This window comes from Rhinatrema bivittatum, chromosome 11 (genome assembly GCF_901001135.1).
Source record: "Rhinatrema bivittatum chromosome 11, aRhiBiv1.1, whole genome shotgun sequence".
NCBI classification, from domain to species: Eukaryota; Metazoa; Chordata; class Amphibia; order Gymnophiona; family Rhinatrematidae; genus Rhinatrema; species Rhinatrema bivittatum.
In genome coordinates, this window is record NC_042625.1 from 68,439,521 (window position 1) to 68,462,630 (window position 23,110).

Genomic DNA, 23,110 nt, shown 5'->3' on the forward strand with positions numbered 1-23,110 from the left:
GAGCGAATTTGAAATTTCATTGTAAACCGATATGATTTGTACTTTTACAGGAATGTCGGTATAGAAAAAATAAAAATAAATAAATAGAATAGAATAGTTTTCGTGATTTTTCCCAGCACTATAATCTTGCTCACCGGTTTATAAGAACATAAGAAATTGCCATGCTGGGTCAGACCAAGGGTCCATCAAGCCCAGCATCCTGTTTCCAACAGAGGCCAAACCAGGCCACAAGAACCTGGCAATTACCCAAATACTAAGAAGATCCCATGCTACTGATGCATTTAATAGCAGTGGCTATTCCCTAAGTAAACTTGATTAATAGCCATTAATGGACTTCTCCTCCAAGAACTTATCCAAACCTTTTTTGAACTCAGCTTCAATAACTGCACTAACCACATCCTCTGGCAACAAATTCCAGAGCTTTATTGTGCGTTGAGTGAAAAAGAATTTTCTCCCATTAGTCTTAAATGTGCTACTTGCTAACTTCATGGAATGCCCCCCTAGTCCTTCTATTATTCGAAAGTGTAAATAACCGATTCACATCTACTTGTTCTAGACCTCTCATGATTTTAAACACCTCTATCATACCCCCCTCAGCTTTCTCTTCTCCAAGCTGAACAGCCCTAACCTCTTCAGCTTTTCCTCATAGGGGAGCTGTTCCATTCCCCTTATTATTTTGGTAGCCCTTCTCTGTACCTTCTCCATCACAACTATATCTTTTTTGAGATGCGGCGACCAGAATTGTACACAGTATTCAAGGTGCGGTCTCACCATGGAGCAATACAGAGGCATTATGACATTTTCCGTTTTAATCACCATTCCCTTTCTAATAATTCCCAACATTCTGTTTGCTTTTTTGACTGCCGCAGCACACTGAACTGACGATTTCAATGTGTTATCCACTATGACGCCTAGATCTCTTTCTTGGGTGGTAGCATCTAATATGGAACCTAACATTTTGTAACTATAGCATGGGTTATTTTTCCCTATATGCATCACCTTGCACTTATCCACATTAAATTTCATCTGCCATTTTGATGCCCAAATTTTCCAGTCTTACAAGGTCTTCCTGCAATTTATCACAATCTGCTTGTGATTTAACTACTCTGAACAATTTTGTATCATCTGCAAATTTGATTATCTCACTCGTCGTATTTCTTTCCAGATCATTTATAAATATATTGAAAAGTAAGGGTCCCAATACAGATCCCTGAGGCACTCCACTGTCCACTCCCTTCCACTGAGAAAATTGCCCATTTAATCCTACTCTCTGTTTCCTGTCTTTTAGCCAGTTTGCAATCCATGAAAGGACATCACCACATATCCCATGACTTTTTACTTTTCCTAGAAGCCTCTCATGAGGAACTTTGTCAAACGCCTTCTGAAAATCCAAGTATACTACATCTACTGGTTCACCTTTATCCACATGTTTATTAACGCCTTCAAAAAAGTGAAGCAGATTTGTGAGGCAAGACTTGCCTTGGGTACAGCCATGCTGACTTTGTTCCATTAAACCGTGTCTTTCTATATGTTCTGTGATTTTGATGTTTAGAACACTTTCCACTATTTTTCTTGGCACTGAAGTCAGGCTAACCAGTCTGTAGTTTCCTGGATCGCCCCTGGAGCCCTTTTTAAATATTGGGGTTACATTAGCTATCTTCCAGTCTTCAGGTACAATGGATGATTTTAATGATAGGTTACACATTTTTAGTAATAGGTCTGAAATTTCATTTTTTAGTTTCTTCAGAACTCTGGGGTGTATACCATCTGGTCCAGTAGCATTTAAGACTTATTTGACTAAGTAGCATTTTCCCAGACTTATCAGGCTATCTTATTTAACCAGATATATTAACTGACTGCTTAGATTTTCAAGTAGTGCTTTTTCAGACTTATCTGGCTGTGCCATTACTTAGCTGGATAAATCGGGAGTTATCTGGGTAACTGCCGATACTCATCTGGATAAATTGGAACTTGTCTGGCATGCATCTTTACATGCACACACATGTTTAAGTGCATATTTCTGCACATTATATGACCTGCGCATATCATATATGCAAAGACAGTAACTTTTAAACAGGCGCATGGGTGCACATGTGCGCATTTTTGCCAGCATGCGCCCAGGGACATGGCTATTTTATAACATATGCGCGTATATACATGCGTATTATAAAATAGACTGAGCGTGCTCACTTGTGCAAGCAATTTTAAGTGGGTATTCGCCTATGCGCACAAATGCTGCTTCTATCGTGTAAGTGAAGGGATTTTAGTAGAGACGAGGGCTGTCACAATTGCCCGTTTTCCCAGTTCGTTCCCAGTTCGACGAGGAAGGCATATGAATTCCAAACCCTATTTTAATAGCCCTCCTTCCTCCCTGTTAGCCCTGAACCTTACAACTCTGCTGATCTGTGTCATTTTTTTTGTTTTATTACTTGCACGCCATCCATAGCAGAAGTAAAGTTACACAGCAAGAGACCCCGGCACGCGCGTGCACGTAAATGTTTACGCTCTGGTTTCAATGGGAAATCCAGGAACGCCCATGCTCCGTCCAGACCACGCCCATGCCCTGCTCCTTTTTTGGGAAAACTTTTGGGTGCATCAGGAGATACACGCGTACGCAGAAACCTTTTAAAATCCATTCAACGCACACCGGCCCGACACATTCGTGTATCTCCCGGTTTTGGTGCATGAAGGGCTTTTAAAACTCACCTTGTAGTTCTAAAATACGGAAGCAAATTTACGCATGCATGTTTTAAATTTGTCCGTATGTGTGTAAATTTCCCCAAGATAGCTATCCAAACACATTAGCAGGTGGCAATGCATGCAGGTACTTTTCCTGGGGTAATTTTCAAAGTGAAAGTATGCACACACTTTTGCTTTGAAAATGAGTGTAAAATCTGCAGGTGAAAGATGTAAAATCTGCGGCTATCTTTCACCTGCAGACTTTACACTCATTTTCCAAGCAAAAGTGTATGCATACTTTAACTTTAAAAATTACCCCCATAAAGAACATTTCCCATTGTAGCTCTGACTGAACTGGAAGCTGGAAACTGCTGGGCCAAAAAGAAAAGAAAGAAAGGTAGGAGACGGTCAGTGTGGTGGGCATAAAAACAGGACTGGCTCAGCCCACTTATTGATATGCAAGCTGTTGGCTACTCTCGCCGAGAGTGAGGTCAATTGGAAGCTGGGCCAACCAGCAGATGCCCCCTCATGCAGGATCTCCCCTCCTTCAAGAAGCTTCCTGTGATGGCCCTCATACTTCATGGTGTTAGAATTGAAGACCCCACAATGGCCCATCCTGTGATAAGTATTTTTCTGAGGAATGCTGATGCCCTTCTCTCTCTCTCTGCTTCAGGCTCACCCTTCGACCCCACCTTCTACTTCAGCCGGTCCATCTCCAACATTATCTGCTCTATCATTTTCGGGGATCGTTTTGACTACCAGGATGAGAAATTCCTTGCATTACTGAAACTGCTAAATCAATTCTCAAAACTGCTCGATTCTCCCTTTACTCAGGTAAAGGGCTGAGCTTTATAAAGAGGTGGTAATGTTGTAATTAGAATGTTTTAATTGGGCACGGGGAGATCTTTGCACTCAATTCTAAGGATGATAGTTCCCTTATCAACTACAAATGGAACATAATAAACATTTAATAATTTTTTTTTAAATTTATTTTTCGTCTTTTGTAACACTTCAGTTTGGAATATATTTAGAAACTGTAGGTTTTTCCTTACCACTAGAGGCCTTACAATCTAAGGGGCTCATTCACTATGCCATGTTAGGCCATTTGCTGTGCGATAAACACTGTTCATCGCACTGTAAATGGCGAATTGGGGGAACAATGTGAGGTATTTCAAATGCCTTGCATTATTCTGGCCTCTCCCCATTCATATTTAAATGAATACCCTAAATGATGCAAATCAAATAACGCAGCTTAACAGAAAAATCACAAGTGGCATCATTTGATGTGATGCTAGCTTCAACTCTTGAGTTAGCTCTGGAGCTGTAGCTAACTTCCCCCGGAAGCTCCAGGATTCTCATGCATGTCCTGATGCTCCTGGGGCCTAGGCTTAAAGGGGCTGATTGGCCCTGAATCAGGTCCCTCCAAACAGTTTAAAACACTCTGGGGGTCTGCATAGACCTCCCCGTACCACCTATCCTCCCCTTGGTGGTGGCCTTGGAGGTGACCATAACAGAATAAATAATTTTTAATCATTTGAAAAATGTGGCACAGACCCTGCCTTTAACCCCTTCCCATCAGTGCAAAAATCTGGCCCTCCTAAGCTGGAACTCCCATCCTTTGGACCCCTCTCTTACTCACTATTATGTCCCTGTGGTCCTGTGCTCCCTAGGCTCTGGGCCTGCCAATGGCCATTTTTCAAACTGGTGCCAGCTGCACCATCACATGATAGGGGCAACGGACCACCACTAGGACTAGAGCTTAGGGGGGTACTTCTGCTCCCCACTGGATGACCAAGAACAAAATAATGAGTAAAAGGGGGTCCTAGAGGGTGGGGTCCTGGTCTTGGGAGACCAGATTTTTGCACTGATGGGTAGAGGTTGGGATTTGGGGGTGGCAGAACCCTGGGGTTTTAAAACCTTTTTTCATGGGCAGGGGGTGTACTTGGGGCTGATCAGACCCTTTAAGTCATGGAGGTTCCACAGTCCCAGGAAAAAACACCATGGGATTCACAAAGTGGCAGGGCCATTTACTGCTGCTTTGTGACTCCTACTTAGTGAATGAGTTCCTAAGTTTGTACCTGCCCAATGGTTGACCTGTGCGCGCAATTCAGTATTCAAATTAGGCCCGGCGGTAGCGCCTCTTTTTGGACAGGATCGGTGGATGTCAGCGGGTTTGACAGCTGACGCTCAATTTTGCCGGCATCGGTTCTCAAACCCGATGAAAGCCACAGGTTCGGAAACCGGACCCCGGCAAAATGTTTTTTTTTTGTTTTTGTTTTTTTACTTTTTGTAACTTTCGGGACCTCCGACTTAATATCACAATGATATTAAGTCGGAGGGTGCACAGAAAATCAGTCTTTACTGCTTTTCTGTACACTTTCCCAATGCCAGCCGAAATTAACACCAGCCTTTGGGTAGGCGCTAATTTCTGAAAGTAAAATGTGCGGCTTGGCTGCACATTTTCCTTTCTGAATCACACAGGAATACCTAATAGGGTCATCAACATGCATTTGCATGTTGCGGGCGCTATTAGGTTCGGGGGCGGTTGGACACGTGTTTTCGACCCCTTACTGAACAAGGGGTAACGCTAGCGCTTCGAAAACGCATGTCCAATCGCGGGTTAACAGTGCGCTCTGCCGGAGCGCACTATACTGTATCAGCCTGTGTGGTATTTAGTTGTTAAGGTGGGGCCATCCTGTTAGAGAAAGATATCAGGGGCCCACACAAAAAAAGCTGCAAGAAAAGATGGGGGGGGGGGGAAGGGAGAGGAAAGGAGGACTGGGGATCAGTGGAGGGAATGAAGGGAGAGAGAGGCAGGGATCAGAGTGGGGAGAGGAGGGGCAAACGTATGCTTGTCTGCCCAATGTGCTAACATTTCTAGTTACAGCCCTGTCCAGCCTTATGAGAGGACCTTTCTGGAGTCTATAAGGCAGCAGCTGTACTGCCGCTGTTAGGCTGTAATCATAGCCGCTCCATGCAGGTCACCCCAGTCTTCTTGGAAACTTAATACAGCTGAGGTTATTGCAATAGATTTCACTGCCTTCCTAGGAAGATGTTTTACCCAAAGAGCAGTGAAATCATGGAGAGTTTTGCTCACAGACACTAAATCATTTCAAAAGTAAACTGGACAGGTTTCTGGATGAAAAAGCTAATGATGATATAGCTACGCTCTAAGGAAACATGCTGATCCAGTGATCCTGGTTTCTAGAGTTTTTAATTTATTTAAATTTAATATACCACTTGTAAAGCAATTTAACCAATAGGATGGATAGATGAGAAAGATATTGATGATGTAACTGTACTCTAAGGAAAAATGTTGATCGGGTCTCCTGAAATGATTGCCAGATTTGGGGTTTGATAGAATTTGTTTCACTGGTGCAGAATTGGTTATAGATGCACGGGGGGAGGGGGGGGGGGCAAGGAAGGGAATTTGTCTTCCTCTGGAATACCCCATAGAGAGAGACATTGGGCAATCAGGAGAAGGTTGAAGTAGATGGGCTTCTGTTCTTCTTTTAATCTATTCACCAATGTAACTATATAATCTATTCACCAATGTAACTATATAATATGCATGGGATCCTGTCTGGATGAAAACAATAAATACCTTTGAATAATAATGATTATTGACTTACCATCCACCAGAGGTCTAAGCCTCCACACCCCTTCCCTATGTGATTAATGGTGAGTTGTAAAATATTTGTGATAATCTATTTTTTTTCTTTTCCAGCTCTTTAATTTTTTTCCCCGTATTATGCAATATATACCCGGACCTCATTTGCGTATTATGGAAAACATGACGCTCTTGAAAGAGTTTATCATAGAGAAGAAGAAAGTACATGAAGAGTCCCTGGATCCCAACTGCCCCCGGGATTTTATCGACTGTTTTCTCATTAAAATGCAGAAGGTAATGGTCTTTATAACAATTTGGGTATTTTCAGCCCACACGATGACCTGTGCTAGAGTGATCCCTGCAATGGAAGTCATTGTTCATCCTAGCATTACCAAGTGGCTGCGAATAATCAGAAAAAGCCAAAGAAAAATCAAAAGTGTGAAAAATAGATAATTAGTAGTGAAAACTCAATATAGGAAGGCGATCATGTCCTTCCTGCAGGAAAAGATAGATGAACTTCTGTAATTCTAAACTGAGATTCCCGAGGAGTGGGGGGGGGCATTTGGGGGCTGGTGGGGGCTGGCGGGATGGCATAGCGTCTGCATTACAACAGAAGAAAGTGGGGTCCAAGAGGTTTCGGATTATCTTGGCAGGTGGGGGGAGGGGGGGGGGGAGAAGGGCCATTAACCCTATTGAATTAGGGAATGGGGAAGGAATTTGGGGGAGGGAGATAGACCGGGATCTTCTAATAAAGGTTTAGATACGTTCATGGAGGAGAAGGCCATTAACTGCTATTAATCAAGTTGTCTTGGAGAATAGCCACTGCTATTAATTGCATCAGTAGCATGGGATCTTCTTGGTGTTTGGGTACTTGCCAGGTTCTTGTGGCCTGGTTTGGCCTCTGTTGGAAAGAGGATGCTGGGCTTGATGGACCCTTGGTCTGACCCAACGTGGTAATTTCTTATGTTCTTAAGGGAGGGGAAATCACTAAAGGGTCTCTGTTGCATTGGGTTGGAGGAGGGAGATCTGCCCTGGCTTGGGGGGTTTACTTTAAGATCAGGACTTTAATGAGGAGGGGAGCTGAATGTCAGTCTGGGAGCACAGGGATAATTGATTAGATTTAGGGCAGCTATCCCTGCCCCTAAGTTTGGACACCTAAGTTCCCATACTTGACCTGACCCTACTCTTGTTTCCTACATTTACAGCAGCTAAATTTAGCTGTCTAGTGAATTTTGCCAACTAAATTTAGTCTCTGAGTCCCTGTCAGTTTTCAAAGGGGCTGATCCAGCTGCCTAATTCTGGAAGCCATGGAGGTAGCCCCTTTGAAAACAGACCATTAAGATTTCTTTTTCCTACAGACACAGAATGGGAAAAAAGTCTTAGTGTAAATCTCCACCTATGGGAGAAGCCACATAAATGACTCCAGCTCTCAGCCGTGTGATTTAGAATGGACATGTCTAACATGCCAACACAACTACAGGATCTTCCAGGGATGACGGGTACAGGCTGGAGCAGAAAAAAATAAAATGAACCCCCCCCCCCCCCACAAAATATTATTATTACAAGAAATATAAGCAAAATCAGTGCATACACAGGAACATAACACATGTATACTCATATTCTATAGGAGACAGAAACCTATGGCATTGAAAAAGATAGGAAAAAATAGCTTTTTGGCAACTTATAACCAGAAACCCAAAGCCCCTCCCTATCTCTTAGTTCTCATTTCAAGCAATGAGATCCCAAATCCCCATCGAAATTCTGCTCAGAATATTAGCATATGAGTTCTCATTTCAATCTCTCGTGATTGTCAAATGCTCTGGATGAGATGAATTTCTCTGCAGTCCAGATGGGTAATGAATGCAGTTGCAAGATTTTTGGGGAAAATGCGATGACTTTCAGTTCTCTACGTGGCCCAAGTGATCACATTTTAAAAATTATTAGGAAAGGAATGGAGAGTATACGAACCTAAAGTTACATGCAACCGGATAACTTGCAGCTTAACCCGGTATCTTTATAAGATATCCGATTAATTGGAACTGGCAAACAAGTTAAAAAAAGGTTAAGGGGCCCATGGCTCGATTCTCCCCCCACCCCCAAATTTCACATATGGCCTATCGAGCCGTGCACCCTCTCCTGAAATATGTGAAATTGATGCAGTCAGCAGATCGCTGCCCCCTCACCCCATCTCCCCGACCCAACTCAACCCATTCCCATTTCCAGACTGGTAGGACTCCAGCTTTGTTCCCCCAGCCCCTCCCACTCATCACAGTATCAATAGATTAGTTTGAACACCACAACCCCCCCCCAGACCCTCCATCCCTTCTCCAGATAATAAAATACCAGCTCTGCGAGGAGTGAAATCTCAACTTACCTGCTCCCAGCGATCAGCGCTGTGTTTGTCTGAAGCAGAGCTGGAAGCGTAAACTATCTGCAGAAGAGGAAGTCACCACTGCTGGTTTGAAATGGGAATGGTTTGGGATGGGGAGATAGGGTGGGGGAAGGAGCAGCAACTTCACATATTTCAGGAGGGCGTGCATGGCTTGACAGGCCATATGCGAAATTTGGGGGTGGGGGCAAAAAATCCGGCCATAGCCCCCTTAATCTTTTTTGAACTTCTCTGTCTTTTAAAGATATCCATTTAAGTAGCAAGTTATCTGGTCACACTAGGCCGGATAATTTTAGACCTGCTTGGAAGCAGGTCTAATATTACCCGGCTAACTTAACTGGATATACCCAATATTTGGCTAGTTTAGCTGGATATCTCAGCCCCTCCCAGGAATGCCCCTGAAATGCCCCTTTTTATACGGCTAAATTATAGCCAAATATGTAGTTATATGGCTATAATTTAGCTGGATAAGTGGCTGAATATGCTGCACTAGCCATTTAGACGGCTACCTACTGAGTTATCCATCTAACTGGCTTTTGAATACCTACTCCGTAGAAATTATTAGGTAAGGAATGGAAAATAAAATGGAGAATATGGTGTAACCACATCTAGTGTACTATGTGCAATTCTGGTCACCACATCTCAAAAAGATATAGCAGAACTTGAAAAGATATAATGGAGGTGTTTAAAATTATGAGTGGAGTGGAATGGGTTAATGAAAATCAGTAGTTTGCTCTTTCAAGAAATAAAAATACTAGGGGACACTCCATGAAGTTATTTAAGTTACTAAGCATCACATTAAAAACAAATCAGAGAAAATATTTTTTCATTCAATGTATAATGAAGCTCTAGAATTCATTACCAGATGATTTGCTAAAGGGAGTTATTATAGCAGGGTTTAAAAGGTTTGGACGTGTTCCTGGTGAGAAAGTGCATAAATGTTTACTATCCATGTAGACTCAGGGAAAAACACTGCTTGTACCTGGGTGTAAGCAGCATGGAATTTCTAACTATACTTGTGATCTGGATTGACCATTATTGAAAACAGGAAACTGGGCTTGCTGGGCATTTGTTCTGACCCACTATGGCATATTTTTATGCTCTAAATTTTGCCTCACGAAGGAAATGTCCAAAACCTCACCAATTAAAATAAAAATTCCCTCCCTATTCTGAATAAAATCATTACAAATCTTCCAATTATTCCCTAAAACTAATAGGGTGTAAGGACCATCTTAATACTGTTAAGCCAACTGGAAAATAAACTAATAAAAATGTATCTGAAAATCACTTTAATAACCCTTGTTTTAAAAAATACCCATAAAAAGGTTATGCTTGTTTCAGCTGACTGAATAAGAGAGCAACCAAACATCAAACTCCCTGCAATTTAAAAGAAACTCACTTCCTTTTCTATTTTTTCCTCTTCAGCCAAAAAAGCTCAGCTACAGGAATTACTTCATTGCTGCATTTCTTTTTATTAAACAAAGTTTCATTGCTATCCAATCCCTTACATTTTACTGGCTGAAGGGATGCATACTTATAATGTATCGCTTGCCTGTGCTCTGATGCAAAAGCCTGCAATTAACCAGTTTAAAATTAAACAATGTCTGATGGAGTGACCAAGAAAAGTTTATTATAATAAAATCCTTCCTCCTTTACTGTCTCTGTCCTCATAGTGGCAGTGGTGGCCAGCAAATAGCACAGCACTGGCTTCCAGGCAATAGGACCCTTTGCTAAAAGCAGAGTCCCTTTCCTGAAACTTCAAAGCCTCAATAGCCCACCATAAACTCAAAATGATTTTACTTCTTTTGGCTTTCAAAAGAAAATTTGCTGTCTTTTACCCTTAAGTATTTTCTGACATCAAAAGAAATGGACAGAAGCAGTTTCCTTTGTTACTTAAATTACACTTTAACTAAATAGGGAAAAAAAACAATTTAAATTAATTAAAATTCCTAAGCCACTAACTTGTATTAGTAAATGTATTAGGTGACCTAGGACAGTAGATGTACAAAGGTTAAGAAAACAGATGGGGCAGATTTTTAAAGGGTTACGCACGTAATATACGCGTGTAACTCTTTAAAACTCCTCCTACGTGTGACAAGCCTTTTTTGCATAGGCTTGGCGATGCACGCAAGCCCCGGGGCTTGAAAAAAGGGACGGGGAAGGGGTGGGGCAGGGTGGGGGCAGGACCAGAGCCTCCAGGCACAGCAGCCATTTGCAGCTGTGCCCGGGATCGCGGGCTGGCCGTCGGCCGGCGTGCGCAACCTACGCCTGCCCGGAGGCAGGTGCAACTTATAGGATAAAGGTAAGGGGGGGGGGGTTTAGGTAGGGCTGGGGGGCGGGTTAGGTAAGGGAATGGAGGGGAAGGTGGGGGGGGGGACAGAAGGAAAGTTCCCTCCGAGGCCGTTCCGATTTTGGAGTGGCCTCGGAGGGAACGGAGGAAGGCTGTGTGGCTCGGCGCGCGCAAGTTGCACAATTGTGCACTCCCTCGTGTGTGCCGACCCTGGATTTTATAACATGCACACGCATGTTATAAAATTGGGCGTACATGTTAAAATCAGGCCCATAATGAAATGTAGCACATCCACAGTTTCATACTTTGTTGTGAAAATTGAAGGTGAACCACTTTGAATTTTGGTCACTGATAAAACTTTGGCATCGCTGAATTTTGTGTAAAAATTTGTCTTTTCTTAACTGAAAATCTTTGCTCTCCTCTGCCTTTCCATAGGAAAAGCAGAACCCGGCTTCTGAGTTCAATGATGATAATCTGGTGATGAGCACCTTAAATCTGTTCTTCGCAGGGACTGAGACCACCAGCACAACCCTGAGATACGCTTTCCTGATTCTCCTGAAGTACCCCGAAATAAAAGGTGGAAAGCCAAAAAATATTTAGAAGGCAGGCAATACATGGAACAGTCACCTAGCAGAGATGGTGATGCAAAAATTGTATCAAAATTCAAAATGTTCTGGGATGGGCACAGTGATGGGGAAGTAAAGGGTAAAGCCTGGGATAGTCACAGAGGATCCTCAGTAATGGGAGAGAAAGGGGTAAAGCCTGAGAAGGGCACAGAGTATTCTCAGAGATAAAATCTGGGATGAGCACAGAGTATCTGTAATGTTGGGGGAGAGATATGTAAAGCCTGGGACTGACACAGAGGATTCTCAGTGATGGGGGAGTGAGAGATAAAGTCTGGTATTGGTGCAGAGTATCTGTAATGGCAGGGGAGAGATGTGTAAAGCTTAGGACTGACACAGAGGACCCTCAGCAGTGATGGAGTGAAGAATAATAAAAGCCTAGGATAGACATAGAGGATCTTCAGTAATGGGAGAGAAAGGGGTAAAGCCTGAGATGGGCACAGAGGATTCTCAGTGATGGGGGAGTAAGAGATAAAGTCTGGTATTGGTGCAGAGTATCTGTAATGGCAGGGGAGAGATGTGTAAAGCTTAGGACTGACACAGAGGACCCTCAGCAGTGGTGGAGTGAAGGATAATAAAAGCCTAGGATAGACATAGAGGATCTTCAGTAGTGGTAGCAAGTGAGAGGAAGAGCTGGAGATCAAGAAGGGTTAGCAGTATTGCAGCAGGAGGAAAGTATGAACAGAGACTGGATAGGCCTTAGAAGTATTTATTTATTGTTATTTAAGTTTGCTTTTCAAATTTACAACTTGTTTGGCTGGTCCTGTGTCAATTTTATGGAAGAAGAGATCTGGGTGTTGCCATCCAGTGGCAGAATCTCAGACATGGCTATGTGAGTTTTTAAAGCATGAGGTCATGCTGATGATGTAGTGCAGGTGGTAAGAAAAACACAAAGTGCACCTTCCTGAGGAAGAAGATGTATTCAGATCCTTACATACTTTTCCAAAAATGCAAACTAGGCAGTGATCATGTTCCTAGTTTGGCTGCTTTTATTTACTTTGGAGTTAATTCTCCAATGGATTTTTGCATATAAAATTACGTGCATATATGGACTTTAGAAAATTGCTAGTTACTGAAATTTAAAACATTTTACATACATAAATGGATTCTTGAAAATTGCTATGGTATATGGTACTTTTATGCACGTAAGTGCTTTGAAATTTCACTCCTAAGGGGCGGATTTTCAGAGCCCTGCTCGCGTAAATCCGCCCAAAACCGGGCGGATTTACGCGAGCAGGGCCCTGCGCGCCGGTGAGCCTATTTTACATAGGCTCATCGGCGCGCGCAGAACCCCGGGACTCGCGTAAGTCCCGGGGTTTTCGGAGTGGGCGTGTCGGGAGGCGTGTCGGGGGCGGGGCCGGAGCGCGCGGCGTTGCGGGGGCGTGTCGGCAGCGTTTGGGGGCGGGTACGGGGGCGTGGCTACGGCCCGGGGGCGTGGCCGCGCCCTCCGTACCCGCCCCCAGGTCGCGGCCCGGCGCGCAGGAGGCCCGCTGGCGCGCGGGGATTTTAAAAGAAGCGCGATCAGCCTACTTTTGCTTGCGCATCAGACTCAAGCAAAAGTACGCTGGATTTTAGTAGATACGCGCGGAGTCGCGCGTATCCACTAAAATCCCTGGATCGGCGCGCGCAAGGCTATTGATTTTGTATAGCCGGCGCGCGCCGAGCCGCGCTGCCTAACCCGTTCCCTCCAAGGCCGCTCCGAAATCGGAGCGGCCTTGGAGGGAACTTTCCTTTGCCCTCCCCTCACCTTCCCCTCCCTTCCCCTACCTAACCCACCCGCCCGGCCCTGTCTAAACCCCCCCCTTACCTTTGTCGGGGGATTTACGCCTCCCGGAGGGAGACGTAAATCCCCGCGCGCCAGCGGGCCTCCTGCGCGCCGGGCCGCAACCTGGGGGCGGGTACGGAGGGCGCGGCCACGCCCCCGGACAGCCCCGGGCCGTAGCCACGCCTCCGTACCCGCCCCCAAAACGCTCCCGACACGCCCCTGAAACGCCCCCCTCCGAAAACCCCGGGACGTACGCGAGTCCCGGGGTCTGCGCGCGCCGGTAGGCCTATGTAAAATAGGCTTACTGGCGCGCAGGGCCCTGCTCGCGTAAATCCGGGCGGATTTACGCGAGCAGGGCTCTTAAAATCCGCCCCTAAGTGTGTAACAGGATTTGTTTGTAGAGTACTTCCACGTGCAATCTGCAGGGTTTTTTATTTTTCACAAAAGTCCTCCTCCATCATTTGCAGAAGGAACTGATTTCCCTCTAGTAAAAATGATTGACCATTTGTCTCAGATTCCTTTCTACTCCTTTTCAACCCTTAGGAAGTCGTAGCTCACACTTTGACCTTTATCAGGGGTTTGCTGCCTCTGAATTCCTGAAATGCACCTCTCCTGGTTCATAGACATGTGATATGCCTTCCAAGATACAAAATTACTTCATTGAGATGGCATCATCATCCCCTGAAGCCTGAGGCAGTTAATCAGCAACCCATACTGATTAGTCTCTTCCCCTCTCCACTCTCTCTGAGGAAAGATTCTGGATCCTTCTCAGACTGCCCAATTACACTGTGGACCCAACCACCACAGGGTCTCACTTCAGAGATGTTCCTGAGGGATACCATTGCTTAGGATAACATCGGTTTAAGTCTCCGATTCAATGGGGTCACCGAGATCTGGGATTTGTCATACTTATACTTCCCTTACCTACTAGTTCCCTGGATGGAGGGACCAAGGATGATTTATGCAAGCAACATTGAGGTGTTCAGTTTCAAAGACTCAACTTTCAGTCATTTGTTAGTGAGGGAAGTGATCCATGTCAATGTTTGAGAGCCCATGGAGAGAGGAGGTGATAGATCTGAATCCTCATCAAAATGTGTCAGAGGGAGGGAAATTTGGAAGGCTCAAAAAGAAGGAAGAATGGCGGTGATAAAAGTGGATAATGAGCCCCCTCACTGGTTTTTCAGTTGTGGGAAAATGAATATTTATTGGACCCATGGTTAAATAAGAGCAGGGCAACCTGTACAGACAAACTTTTCTATATTTCTCCCTCCTAGCTATATGCAGATATATATATATATATATATATATATATTTTTACAGAAAATGTTGTGCGGGAAATTGACCTTGTGATTGGACAGGATCGGGCTCCAGCAGTGGAGGATCGGAGCAAGATGCCGTACACAGATGCTGTCATCCATGAGGTCCAGCGCTTTGCGGATATTGCTCCCCTGGGCGTCCCCCATGTTGTTACCCAAGACATTGAATTCCGTGGCTACACCATCCCCAAGGTCAGCTGCATGCGAGATCAATCCCGAGGCTTGCTAACAATCATTGAATTCCACTGTCATCAAGACCCTCTCCCCCAACCCTACAAACACGTATCATTTTAAGAGAGTTATATACAGATTGGCCACCAGCTGTCGTTCTATTTTCTCAGTAATCCAGTGTGCATTAGCACAAACATAACAGGGAGTCAGACGCAGACATGGAGTGACCTTTAGGAGGTAGCTAGTTATAAAGCACAAGCTGGGTTCAAGCTGAACTAATATCTCCTTGGGGAAAATTCACTCCTAAGTGTGTAATAGGATTTGTTTGTAGAATACTTTCATATGCAACCTTCAGTTTTTTTAGATTATTTAAATTCACCATTTGCAGAAGGATCTGATTCCCCTCTAGTAAAAATGATTGCAGATGTGTTATCATCATCTGTATTTCTCAGCACCAGCACCAATTTAGACAGTGAGATAAGAAGGATGGAGAGAGCAATGCAGCCACCGCGTTCAGAGCTCCCTTAAGGCCATGAAGCTGTTATAGTTAATAGGGGGAGAGGGGAAGGGGTCCTGGGGCTTGTGAGTGTGCGCTGGCTCAGTCCTGGCATTCCCTGATTGTTACTGCTACAGCCAGGCCCAGTTTAAGAGCCGCAAGGTGAGGGAAGGTGGCATTAGCATAATGGGAAGGAAACCTGGTTGGGAAGGGCGAGGGGGAGTGGAGCCGCAGGTGCAGTTATTTCTAGCTTTGCCACAGACACAATTGGTTTATGTGTTATGTCTTAAATTTTTGCCTCCAGGAGACTATGGTTATCACTGCATTGACTACAGTTCTGAAGGATCCCAAGTGGTTCAAGAACCCCGACAGCTTTGACCCTGGACACTTCTTGGATGAGAACGGTGCTTTTAAGAAGAATGACGCCTTCATGCCCTTTTCAGCAGGTAGTTCTCTGGAAAAGCCAGAGCGAGAAATGGGTAAAAGGGAAATCCACACTGAGATATAGAACATGAAAAAGCTGGGAGGCATTTCCTGCTCTTCAGAGTCTGCCATTACATGTATTCAAACACTGGGTGGGGGGTGAGATGGAGATGAAATACTCAAATTTGTCTAGCTAAGGCCTCGATTCATCATTCCGCTATATTTATATTTATAGCAGATTGATGAGCCGCAATAAAAAAAGGAGCTGCACACTATCGTCACCATAGTGCCAATGAAAGAGCTGTAGTTATTTCCAGCACTACTGTGGGTGATAATGTGTGATACATTATTGCCAGCAGCGCTACAGACCCCTAATTTCCCTAAACCCCGCCCAAACTCCTCCCCTTTCCCTAATTTAAATGTTCAAATTGTGATGCAGTAGTTATCCTGTGCGTTAGGGAGTGATTGCGTGCGATAATGCCCTAACACACGAGATAACGGCTCATCGCAATTTAATGAATGACCCTATAAGTTTGGGAGTAAGCAGGCTAAACTGCTGCTTTTAAATTTCCCACTGCTTTGACTGCCTCCGATTTATCTGGCTAACCGTTCAGCTGGATAAAAGTTAGTGGGATAAGTCGGAGGCATTCTGGGGGCGATCAAGGTTGGAGTAAAGTTATCTGATTAACTTATCCAGATATGAGGGAGATTTATTAAGCAGTGATTTTTATTGCAGGAGAGGTAAATAATTGCGGGGGCGAGGGGGAGGCAGATGGGAGAATCCTGTGATATTTAGCCCCTTACAGCAAAATTTTTTATCGTCAGACAAATGCACTTTAAAAATCGAGCAGTGAAACGGGGCCTACTCGTGCTATAGAGGCCCAACTGTGCTGGGGCCACCATCACATTAAGGGACCCAAGGCCCTAAAATCACCTCCTCCTCCCCAAAATGATAAAATTCTCCCAGGGAGTCTTATGAGTCCCTTGCCCATCTCTTGCTGCGCTCCAGACAGTGGCGACCCCAAAAGTATTTTTTTAATACCCTGCAAGACTTTGTGACGCCTCGCCCCTTATCAAACCACTTTCTTTTGTCATAAAACCAGCCCTCCACCTCAAGCAAAACCTCCTCCCTTCCAATAACCCCAGCTCCCACCTCTCCCCCTCTTCCCTGGTCAAAATCTGTAAAAATTCCTTGGGGTCTAGTGGTCTCCCCAAGCCCCTCCTCCCAGCCCCTACTAGAAAAAAAGTCACAACTTGCGTTCTCAGATTGATATTTTGTGTGTGTTTCCCTCCTGAAAGGAAGTGAGGATGACGGCTCATAGGAAAAGGAGGTTTGTAACTCGGGAGTCCGAACTGTGGAATTCCATGCCATAGGATATAAGATTAGAATCAAATCACTTAGCTTTTAGAAAGAAAATAAAGACATGGTTCTTTTGATTCAGCAGATTAAGAGTATTAAGGCCCTTTTGAAAATTTACTAGAGCTGACTTCCTAAATGTAGGCGCCTAAAATGTGGGTGCCTATGGGGGCAGATTTAGGGTGGGGTAAAAAAGTTAGGCACTTAGCACTGATTTTCAGCACTAGGCACCTAACCTAGCATCCTAAATCTAGACAAATGAATAACCGTCCTAAATCAGGCCCCTAAATATGGGTGAAAATAGGTGCCTAAGTTAGGTGCTGAAATGTTGGAGCTTTTTTTAATATTGAGGTCTGTGTTTGTTGGAAACAACTTGCTCTGACCTCTCCCACCTGCCTCCACGTTACACTTTATAACAGTGATGCTCAAACTATCCTCAGCCCCCACTAACCAGATAAGATTTTAGGCTGTTCCTATTGAATATGCAAGAAATATATTGGAGGGACTGCTTCAAATGTATATCATGCAAATTAATGAGGGATATTCTAAAAACCATTTACAGCGGCACAAGAGTTAATTTGAGCATCAGTGCTTCATAACATCTTCTCCTCCCTCATGCAGAAAGTCATTGCAGCAGTAATCTAATGTGATAATACAATGCATGATCCTGTGCTCAGTGATTTTACACTATGCCAAGCACCTTATCCATGTCTGATGTCCTTTCCCAGGAAAGCGGATCTGCCTCGGGGAAGGCCTGGCCCGCATGGAGCTCTTCCTGATCTTCACTACCATCCTGCAGAACTTCACTCTGACGACTACAAAAGATCCAAAGGAAATTGACCTCAGTTCAGGACTGAGGACAGGCAATGCACCTCGCCCTTATCTGCTGTGCGTGCGCCCACGCTAAATACATTCTACATGAATGCTGTGCCTTAGGAGCTATGAACTCCATGGGATACCAACAGTATCCCCAGCACAGGTTTTCTCCTCACGTGGCACTGTTTATACAAGATCAGATCGAGAAAGGAACCTATCAATTCAAGAACACATTATTCAGCTGAACTTTATCCATATCCTTCTTTGACTGAGATGTCCTACAATACAAGTAAAGGACTGTGAGATTTGCAGAGACAACTCTCAGGGAAGGAACTGGATTCAACACATCAGTGTGGATTTATAACAGAATGCACACAATTGGAAACATTAAATAGAAAATTGGCAACTCAACCCCTGTGCATGCTTGCCAGATTCCTGCTCTGCTGGCTGTTTAAGCCAAGTAATTTGGCAGGTAGACTGAAAGTGACCAGGTAACTCCATGTTATTAGGGAACAGCTGAGCCAGTCCTAGTTTTACCCTAATGCATCTAGAGATTTGCAGCACCTGCTTTCCTTAGAGAAATTGGAACTAAATGACCAGAGATGCACTGGGGTAAAACCAGGAATGGTTGAGCATATCACCGATGACCTGGAGATGCCTAGTTACTGTGAGTCAGTGACTTAGGAATATTTATTATTTTAAATTGTATTTTCCCTTGTCTAATTAAGGAGTGCATTTAGTAACACATGAGATAACTCTTAGCTATTTTGTTTGAAGTCAGGAAATGCCTAATTGTCAGGGGAGATCAAATGCTCATTTGAAAGACAAAAGAAGGGTAATCAGCTCTTGTTTAAGATAGTATATTGAGGCTGGTACTCTTCCTTTGAAGTCCCATGGGAAAGAAACTTTGGTATCTCGCAATTATATATTAAACATGGAGTTTTATTGGTTGGAAGCCAGGCTATGCCATTGCTAGACAGTATGGCCACTGTGAGGATATACAATAAAGGGGGGTAGGCAGCATAGGTAAGCAATACATTATCTATTCACATCCCTATAGCCAATAATAGGCAAAGGATCAAATATTAATGAGTCTGATTACCAATGACAGCTGTCTCTTTGAAAACATGGGTTTTTTTTGAAGACAGGCAGAAAGGTAGAGTTGGCCATGAGACAAGATGTAACTTGCAGTCTGCTTTTGGGTTGTTGAAAATAAAACAAAAAAGAAAGAGAAAAGGAATTTTTTTTTGCTGCATAGAATTTGCTTATATGTGCTGAAAATTGAATGCTTCTGCCCAGCATTTGATAGAGAGTCCTCAAGCCCTTAATTTTTTCTGGTGAAATGGGCCATCTGTCGTTATTACATAAATTAAAAATTAGATAATGCACTTACCATTTAACACAACTGCACATGGAATACTGTACTTAAAAATACCAAGCCATAATAACCCCACATTTCTCCTTTTATTTAAACCATGCAAAGGAGTAAGAAAGTTTCTGATTTAGGAGTCAATCTCCCTTTGACTTGTCTAACTAGCCTTTAAGCTTACTTTTGTACTCTTTTATGCCAATTTTGAGGATTCCCTGTGAGAGTATCTGCTGTGTAATGTTAGATGATGTGTTAGGGAAGATTCGGGCAAACTTTTGTCTCTCCTCCAGAAGATAAAGCTGTCTGGCAACCCACTGCAGAGGAAGTATATTTTTAAATTAACAATACTTTTACACTATCTCCTCTGTTTGGAGGCAAGGAAGTTTTATTCCACCCTTTCTACTTCATGCTTGAATTTTCCTCTTTTGGGTTCAAGGAATACTTTTGCCTCACTGGGAGCTGATGGCCCTTGGTACTCTGGACTCAGCAACCAAATCATTGGGAAAGTGAAGTCTTCCATTCTGAAAGAAGCTGACGTGTGGAGAGGTTCATCTGGGTGAAGGATCCCAGCAAAGTGCAGTAAAAGAAAGAAACTAATGGAGACAAAGCATGGGTAACAAGAACTTTGTTGCTGCTTTAGTAAGTGTTACACAAAGGGAGTGAGAAGGGTCCACAAGGCACTGTATAAGGAGCTAAGGTATTTAAAGAAGATTCTGGAAGTGTATTAAATCCGGGACTAAGTTCTGATACTATATTGGGACTCCATCTATATTCTAACCACCTCCAGTGGGAAGAGCTGATAATTAAGTTGGGATTTGAAGAAGGGTTGCTCACAACAAAGACACACACAAAGTAATCGAAAAACAAATACACAGGGTAAAACATAAAATAGAAATGTCAGAAATATATAAACCTATCACTAAAACAGAAATAACTATAACACAATTAAGAACTTAATAAGATCAATGGTTCTAATACATTCAGTCAATTAGTTAGTTCCACCATAGGCGTCTGCAATCAGCATGGTCTTTAAAAACGTCTTTAAATTCTTTACCAGTTCAATGAACGCATTTCAGATGGCAAATTGTTCCATATTTCGGGGGCTGCTCCTGAAAATGCACACCAATGAGTCTTGGACAAATGAGCTTCACAGATAGATAGAATTTCTAGTAGGGCCATTTGTGAAGAATGTAAAGCTCTTTTGGGATTATATGGTTTAAGCAACATATTAGTCAAAGAAAATGATGGTTGGGTGAGCAATTTGTATACCAGCAGAGCAGATTTAAATCTATTTCTCTATTGGATCGGTAACCAGTGGAGACCAGACAGTAGAGCAAGTCGATTTTCAGAAAGCCAGAAGGTCAGCGCACACATACAAGATGACAGCGTCTCATAAGTTTCAGACCATGATTTCCAAATTGGAATATAAAACTGAATATCATCAGCATACACCCAGAAGCCCTCACAGAGGCCAGACAGTAGCTCACATATGGGGGCAAGGTAGATGTTAAATAGAGAGACAGATAAAGCTCTTCCCTTAGGGACTCCCGAGTGCATGCCATAGATACAGAGGACTTCCCTTTATTCCAATCCAAACCTATTGCTTTCTTTCATGTAAGTATAATTGAAACCAACTCAATACTTGGCCTGCGAAATCTAAAACACGTACATGCTGTATCAGTATTGTGTGATCAACGTGTCAAATGCAGCGCTAAGATCAAGCATAATCAAAATAAAGCCGTGGCCCCTCTCCAAATCTCTTCTAAAAGTGTCAATGAGAGTCAACAGAATTAAAAAAATTTCTAAAAAACAAACTAACAAGGTTGAAGAACCCCATTATCTTCAATGAACTTCTGTAATTGCTGTAAAACTATGACTTTAACATTTTAGCAAAAAAGGTAGAAAGGAGATATGGGCAATAGTTCACTAAATCAGAACAGAGTTAATTTCAAGGCATATTTCCTTTCTTATTTGCTTTATAGTTTTAAGTTCTGTTGTGCTTTTTCCTTCAGCCTCCCCATTGGAGCAGAAGGAAGAGTTTTATTTCTGCTGTTTTGTTTGATTTAGTTATTTAATTTCAACCCTTCCCCCAACAATTGCCTTTTTAAAATTTTATTTTAGTTTTATTTATTTATTTAACAGCTTTTCTATACCGACATTAGAATGCACATCATATCGGTTTACATCTCAAAGGTAGGTGGAAAATACAATGAGTTTTATAAGTTAGAGTAATAAGCTCTTACCTTTTTATTTAATCACTGAGGCTCCTGGAACTCTGGGAGGGGAAGGGCTCAGCTACTCAGCCGGGCTACAAGCTCTGAAGCCCTGCTGAGCTCTGATCAGACACCTGCTGCAGGCCTTCCCGGAGCAGCCAAGCAGCCTTCTTTTCTAAGTAAGTTTTATTTCCTTTTTTTTTTTTTTGTATTTCTTACTCCCCTTTGCACTCTCTTTTTAATTTTGGAGCACAGGTTCACTTGTTCAGTTAAAACTTCACTGGCATTTCACTTATTTTTACATATTTAAATTAATAAAAAAATATATTAGAAAAGAAAAGTCACCTTTAAGCAACCGTTTTCACCTCCCTTTTAATTTCAATAGAGGCTGCTTCAATCCCAGTCCCCATTGCCTATACCTCAATAGAAAGAACAGCCTGGGCAATGGGGAAGAAGCAGCCTCAAGCAGGCCCTAAGAAAGCTGGGGGAAAAAAAGGTGCCGTTTGGAAGTCAATACCAAAGAAAAACATCTGTGACTTTCTGGCTGGCACCCCTAAAGCTGCAGCAACAACATCAGCTGCACCCCCAGCACCTCCTATTGCTGCACCCCCTCAAAATGCAGCATCTAACCCAGCAACAGCTAATAATGAATCTCTGCTGTTGCTGGGCACAATATTCCTGTCCCAGCACGGTTATCTGCTGGGGCAGAGACCCCTATTTTAGGGGACCCTTTAGTGGCTGACACCACTACACCAGTCACGGAAAACACCATTCCTGCCTCAGCTCCTTCCACCACTGAGGTAGCCATTCTGGCCGACACTACCCTTCCTTCCACTTCAGAAGTGGCTGCATCACCAGCCAGAGAGACAAGCTGTGCCCCTACTACTGGGAAATTAATAAAACACCTTAAAGACAAAGCTCAGAGCCCAAGTTCCTCCTTGGTCATTGCTCCACTTCTGCTGCAGTCAAACTGCTGCGCAAACAAGATCCTATGTGGCAGTGGTGTCAGGCGCAGCAGCTGGTGGCTCTGCCAGGAGGGATGTAGGACGAGCACAATAGCCAGGATCATGCAGTAGAGCCCCATACCCAATACAACATGTCACCTACCCCTTCCACAGGCTAACCTGGAGGCATGGGGTTAAGGTGTTCAGCAATGGGAGGGGCAACTATAGAGGACTACGTCATCGCACTGGCCAACGTGGAGGGTCCAGCAGCCATTGTGGTGGCTGGCAGGATGTATGGAAGAATAGTATTTTTCCTCCGTATGCTGGACATATGACAATTGTAAAGGGCATAGTGGTAGAGGTGGTCTTCAGACCAGTTAAGTCTCTGGTGGTCCCTGGAACCAAGATGGTACTATCAAATGTGCCACCCTATTTTCCTGAGGCAGTAATAATGGGTCACCTGCGCACCCGGTAGATGTAGTGTAGTTGGATTTTCAGAAGGCGTTTGACAAAATTCCTCATGAGAGGCTTCTAGGAAAAGTAAAAAGTCATGGGATAGGTGGTGATGTTCTTTCGTGGATTACAAACTGGCTAAAAGACAGGAAACAGAGAGTAGGATTAAATGGACAATTTTCTCAGAGGAAGGGAG

At 43.6% G+C, this 23,110-nt stretch overlaps 1 protein-coding gene across 1 annotated transcript in view; it reads left to right on the forward strand.

Annotated features, from left to right (window-relative positions):
• LOC115100867 (cytochrome P450 2G1-like) overlaps nt 1-19,640 on the forward strand; it is a 39,654-nt gene extending 20,014 nt beyond the window's left edge. Inside the window, exons 4-9 of the mRNA XM_029619880.1 lie at nt 3,353-3,513; nt 6,407-6,583; nt 11,404-11,545; nt 14,677-14,864; nt 15,644-15,785; nt 17,848-19,640. Of these exons, the coding sequence (XP_029475740.1) occupies nt 3,353-3,513; nt 6,407-6,583; nt 11,404-11,545; nt 14,677-14,864; nt 15,644-15,785; nt 17,848-18,026 (989 nt within the window). The 3' untranslated portion in view covers nt 18,027-19,640. The remainder of the gene's footprint in view (nt 1-3,352; nt 3,514-6,406; nt 6,584-11,403; nt 11,546-14,676; nt 14,865-15,643; nt 15,786-17,847) is intronic.
• The last annotated feature ends 3,470 nt before the right edge of the window (nt 19,641-23,110 follow it).